Source organism: Gambusia affinis, linkage group LG02 (genome assembly GCF_019740435.1).
Source record: "Gambusia affinis linkage group LG02, SWU_Gaff_1.0, whole genome shotgun sequence".
NCBI lineage: Eukaryota > Metazoa > Chordata > Actinopteri > Cyprinodontiformes > Poeciliidae > Gambusia > Gambusia affinis.
In genome coordinates, this window is record NC_057869.1 from 17,742,508 (window position 1) to 17,748,507 (window position 6,000).

Genomic DNA, 6,000 nt, shown 5'->3' on the forward strand with positions numbered 1-6,000 from the left:
CATTATCTAAACGTCAATGTCACTACAGCGAACTGGAGCAAGCACACAATTCAAAAAAGAAAAACTTAATGGAGAAAGTTAATGGACATCTCCCAATTCCTCTCACGGATAGAAGTCATTTTAAATCTGCCATGTTTGTTCCCCTCTGTTTGATTTCATGGTCTCGATGGACTGAGCTAACTTTTAATCAGGTTTCTCTGTACTCCATAATGAAAGCACAAGAACCTGTAGAACATGTATTTGTTTTATTTTGGTATTTCAATTATAAAAACAAAATAATTACTCTAATTCACAATAGTTAAGTACTAGTTAAGTACTATGTTTTGATAGTTTCCCTGGAGACTCTCTTTTATGATCAGCAATGGATGGACGTAGTCCCTAGTCTGACTATTAGTTAAAGAACACCTTAAGAGAAACCTCGAGTCAGTTTGGAACAGACCTTGAACACCAGTTGGAATTTCTCGTCGTGTGTCTCATTAAAGCAGCTTTTAATTTAAGTTTTTGTTATCTGCAGGGCGATGAAGAAGCAAAGTTAGGATTACCCATCAGCCCCTTCATGGACCGCTCTGCACCGCAGCTGGCCAAGCTGCAGGAGTCTTTCATCACCCATATTGTGGGACCTCTCTGTAACTCCTACGATGCTGCCGGTCTGCTTCCTGGTCACTGGGTAAACGAATCGGAATCAGATGAAGAAGATGATGAAGCACAGGAGGACACAGATGAAGAAGAAGATGACGAAGATGAGTTAGAAGTTGATTTGGCAACAGGTTAGATTTAACAGTCACAGCTCTTTTTTGATGCTATTTTGATTTGAAGGGCAACTTAATTTTAAAAGTAGCGATGTGGTTTTTGTTTCATTCATGCATATAAAGAATAATTTAATAAATATGGCTATTTCTCTTGCTTTTTGGTGACACCGCTAAAACGGAGTAAATGAAGATTCCATCTAAAGCCCTCCATGCCAAAGGAATGCAAAAACTTTAGTCAATGATATCCAGGAACTTAAAGATCTACCTGCTTCTTTCTGACTGGCGATAAAAATAGGAGGACTTCTCGAGAGACTTCTTGTATTTTAAAAGCGCCACCTGGTGTTCAGTCCCAGTCATTCCATATGAATCTAACGTCATGACATTGACAAGAGTCTGACATTTTAATTTTGTTTTATGTTTGCTCATTTTTGCATTGGGAGAATTTTTTCAGTTCTTCCCACCAGCATGTATTTCTTTTAAGATGTTTGTTTCTGTTACTCACTCGTAGGAAGGACGAAAGACCGTCGCAGGTTGTTCAGCTGCATCATGCAGCACCTGACGGAGAACCACAAGGTTTGGAAGAAGATCATTGAGGAGGAGGACAAGAACAAAGAACTTGGCAAACAGCAGCAGCCAGACAGCTCGCCCACCTCCCCGTCAGATGACATCCAGGTCATCCAGGAGGAGGAGGAAGGGGAGGAGCGTCAGTAGCAGGAGGACAAAGTGAATGTGCAAAGCTGCACAAAATGAAAAGGAGAAGCTGTGGAAGGACTGAAGTTGTTCAACCATCTGCCTTTTACTGACACAAAGACAGAGAGTCAATAAATGCACATAAAACATACTTTGTTCCCGCTCTATCCTGAACACACACATTAAATGATTCACTGTGCAGACACTCAAATGTTAAAGTAGTCACGTCGTTTTTCAGAGAAACAAAAAGGCCTTACTACTGTGAGCGGATCCTTACTGCAACGGTAGGGGCCCAACCCCTATGCACTTTCAGCCCATGGAGAGTCAAGTGCAAACAGACATAAAAGCACCAGAACCAAGGGTAAAGGTGCAGAAGAGGACTATGGACGGGGGTCCAGCATTAACTTTTCCTCCATGGTGTATTGGCTGTGATGCTGCCTTGAATGCAAAGCGCTTAACACTTAACACCTCCTTTAGGTACAAAGTAGTTCCTGTTTATTTAAAAAACAATTACACGAAAGGTAGAGGAAAAGTACTGAAGCAGGTGGTATCCTTAGCCCTTACCAAAGTGGACAGTCTGTAAGACAAGAGACTGAAACTGCTTCAGCCTCAGTGTCACGAAATATATATATATATATATATATATATATATATATATATATATATATATATATATATATATATATATATATATATATATATATATATATATATATATATATATATATATATATATATATATATATATATATATATATATATATACAGTTGTGTCCAAACTTTTGGTCTGTACTGTGTATATATATATATATCAGTAGAATCAAAAAATATATTTATTTTTTGAGTATATACATAAGCTGATGTGCCTGTCTGAAACTTTACTAAGTCCATTTTGGCCCAGAGTTTTGGCTTGAGAAGTTTCCTCTCCTTGCTGGTGACACGAAACACTGTATCAGACTCAGTCACAGAGACTTCATTGAAATGTTGACTGATTAATAGCATTATATCTGCATCGTTTTTGATGCTTTTATTCATGTGTACCACCGTACTTTCCCAAACCCCCCTTAACTCTCTGTTCTTTGTTGAGTTTGAGTGCGACTATTTCTGACCGGAATGTGACAGAGAGAATGAGCAGGGAGAACGAGAGCACATTTTTAAACATGTTAGTGTGTATTTTGCGTGTCTTTGTGTGTCATTTTAGCATTGTTTGATTTCAAATCAGTAAAATGTCCTCTGGCGTTTGACGTGTTGCATTCAGATCAGGAGTGCTGATTCAATGAACGGATTGTTTATGTTCCTTTTATTTTTTTGATTACAAGTATTTTTTTAAAGGTTACTCAGGATTCATGCAAAGTTGATTAATTATTTTGCAAGAATTTATGTCATTCATATGAAATACACTTTAAAAACTAAAGAAATTTTAAAAAATGGGGGTGATTGAAGTAGTTTGTAATCTCTTAATGAACTTTACTACAAACAAATTCAAGCAGATGAAGTCCTCTGTGTTAGAGGGGAAGGCAGAATGTTCTGTCTCTTGGTTTAATTCATACACTGTTTGCAAAATCGTTTTACAACCTCACTGGAGAAGAAAATAATCATGATTGTCACCAGACTGCAAATGTCTTTTCTGCAGCAACATAACAATCAGTCTTGCAGTTCTTGAATAATATTGTAGGTTTTTGTTTCGACCTCACACAGGCTAGCAGTTTGGGTTTTTTTTTTCCAACTACTTCACATAAATTATCCTTTTTTTTTTTACAGACTTGTATCCAACCCCACAATTTAGCCAGTGTGTAAAGAAAAGGTGCCCTGTTTTAATGTCTCTTTGGTTTTGTTTATATACACAAATATATATGTATATATAACATATAGTGTCACAAGGCAGGTTAAAAGCATCGTAATTCTCAATCTGTTTTTCAATTTCTGCCTAAACTCTTGGCATTCCACTTAATATGATATTTTATCAAAGGGAAGGCAGAATTGTTACCTAGGTCTTTTATCACCTTATTAACTCATAATCCCTGCTGAAAATGTTAAGCAAACTGAGTAATATTTAATGACGGAAAATAAATACCTTTGTGCACATTTTAATACCAAACAAGTGTTTAGCCACTGTACAAAAAGAGTATGTGCATATAAATATATATTTTTGAAATAATCAAATGAATGCATCTGTTTTCTACACGCAGCTGACATCTTGTACATCCTGTAATTATGACCTTTTTGTGTTTCATCTTTTTCCAAATGTGAAACTTGTGTAGGGAGCAAGGTTTTATTTTCCTCTCTGCTCCAACCTCACACCTCTCCATTTTTTTTTTGTACCATAACCACTCTTGTCTCCTCTATTCACTCTCACACTGTTGTATCGCTTGATCCAACTAGTGCCAAACTTTCCCCGCATCTTGTCATGTGTTGGCTGTGACGTGCCGATCTTAGACGTTTCTCCCGGCTCCATTGTTGTTTGTGCAAGAGCAACACATAGTGACGGAGGCGAGAGTTCTGACGAGCCCAGTTCTCTCACGTGGAACCGAACCGGATCAGAAAGCCGTGGTAGCTCCTGACCTGACATTCTAGCTCATTGCGTTGTAAATGGTTGTTGACTTCTCACTGTGCAGTCTCCCAAACCACAGAGTCATCTGTGATTGTGCCATAAATACATCTATGAACAGGTTGTTACCCTTATGTAGCATCAGTATACGTGCGTTTGTCTAATGTAACCATTCACCCGTATCTTTAATGTGGGACAGCCGATTTTTGTTGTTATTTATAGATGCCATAAAACAACCATCCCTAAAGTATCAGCTGTCCTCATTGATTTTATTGTATTATTTTATTTGGGGTCTTATGGGTATTTGTGTGTCTGTGGGTCCAAACTATACATTGTTTTGTTCTTTTTGTTCCACACTACCTCAAACAAAAAAAGGAAAAAGAAGCTAATAAGCAATCAAAAACCACAATCACATATGGGGTCTCGCGTAACATCATCTGTTTCAAGAGGTTGTGCGAATCTTATCTTCAGTTTATCATATTGAACAAGACCCAAATTGTCCTTTTTCGTCCCTTACTTCCATTCCATGTTTTCCCATTCAGTAGTTATGCAGAATGTCAGACAATTAGGAGCTGCCGCTGCTGCAATCTACGCAAAACACTGAATGCAAAGTTTCCAGTTTCTGGAAGAAGACTCCACATGAAAGAGACATTCAAACTTTTTAGGGTCTGACTTAAAATTTAAACTTTTAGACTACAAACATGTAGCCAGTGTTAAAATTCAGAATCAACGTCAATGGCAAAGATTGTGTGCACAAAAATAAGAAATCTGACTCCAGCTTCTTGTCCTAAGAGCATATAGAAATTATACGCAAATATATAAAGTTTAAAGGTAATAAAATAAACGATAAAAGGAACAGTACATGCAAGTGTGTTTGCAACCAATTTTCTTTCTATTACAAGAAAAAGAAGGGAAGAGAAAAAGGACAAAAGAGTTCAAGAAATGCATTGTTTTAAAATTACTTGAAGAGTTTGTTGTCGATAATTTCATTAGTTTGTTTTGCACTCAAAGCTGCCGGGGTTGAAATTCTGACACTCCTCATGCCGTTGGGCTTTTGTGGTTCCTATTGCTGGATACAGAAGTAGAAAGAGGTTTGTTGTTTGTAGTTTTCAAAAGGTTTCTGACGCCTCTTAAAGAATCCCAGCCCTCTCCTCTTTGGGAAAATGTCCCGAGCTCCTTCATATTTAATAACTCTCTGAGATCGACCTCTATCTTCAGGTCATCCCACAGTCATGCAAGTCAGGGTTTTGTCCAGGTCTGTTAATAGTGTTTACTTTGGTCTTCATGATGTATTTCTATCACCAGCAGCAGATAATATTTTGAGTTAATGTCATGTTGGGAACACAAAGCAAAGACTAGACCCAGTTTTGATAATACCTTGTAAAATTTTCACATATCTTTCTTTATGATTCATTTTAACTTGACATGATTCCCAGTTGCAACAACCTCTTCCTTCTTTCTCCAAACAAGCAGTGTCTCTGTAGCCAAAGAGCTCTGGTTTTGTCATGTTCTTGCTGTTTTGGGAATGGATAATCTTTCTCTTGGATGTTCTTAGGAAGATATAGTTTGGTTTGAAGGTGTTTTTCCTACAAAGGTGGAATTCTTCCTGGACTCCAGTTCATTTCTGTGCAGAGCTTTAGCAATAGCTTTCATTGAGGTTAAGTCATTCATTTCTGTCTTGGCAGATGTAGTGGGGTCTTTAGACACATCTGTCACTAATTTTCATTACAGGCTCTTTCACCTCCACACTCTGCCAAACTTGTTCTGTGGTTTCCTGCTTTCTTTCAATTTCTTGATGATACATTTCTTTAGTTCTTGACATTTGTAATTGTGTTTTATGTAAATTTGAGAAAAACACCTTCATGTTAATTTGATTTTTTCACCTGAGCATTAATGAAATGACAGCTTTGGGAAACAGTGTTTTTAACTGTGATCATGACAGGGTCAGTTCTTAAGGCAGCTAAAAAATTTGACTTTTGGAGTTGTTTAGTGGAATGACTTCATTTCTGTAGT

General features: G+C 37.3%; 1 protein-coding gene across 1 annotated transcript in view; it reads left to right on the forward strand.

Moving 5' to 3' along the window:
• Positions 1–2,078, forward strand: part of pde3b (phosphodiesterase 3B) — a 45,490-nt gene extending 43,412 nt beyond the window's left edge. The window contains exons 15-16 of the mRNA XM_044099910.1: positions 515–767; positions 1,258–2,078. Coding sequence (XP_043955845.1) covers positions 515–767; positions 1,258–1,460 — 456 coding nt within the window. The 3' untranslated portion in view covers positions 1,461–2,078. The remainder of the gene's footprint in view (positions 1–514; positions 768–1,257) is intronic.
• Positions 2,079–6,000: the final 3,922 nt, after the last annotated feature.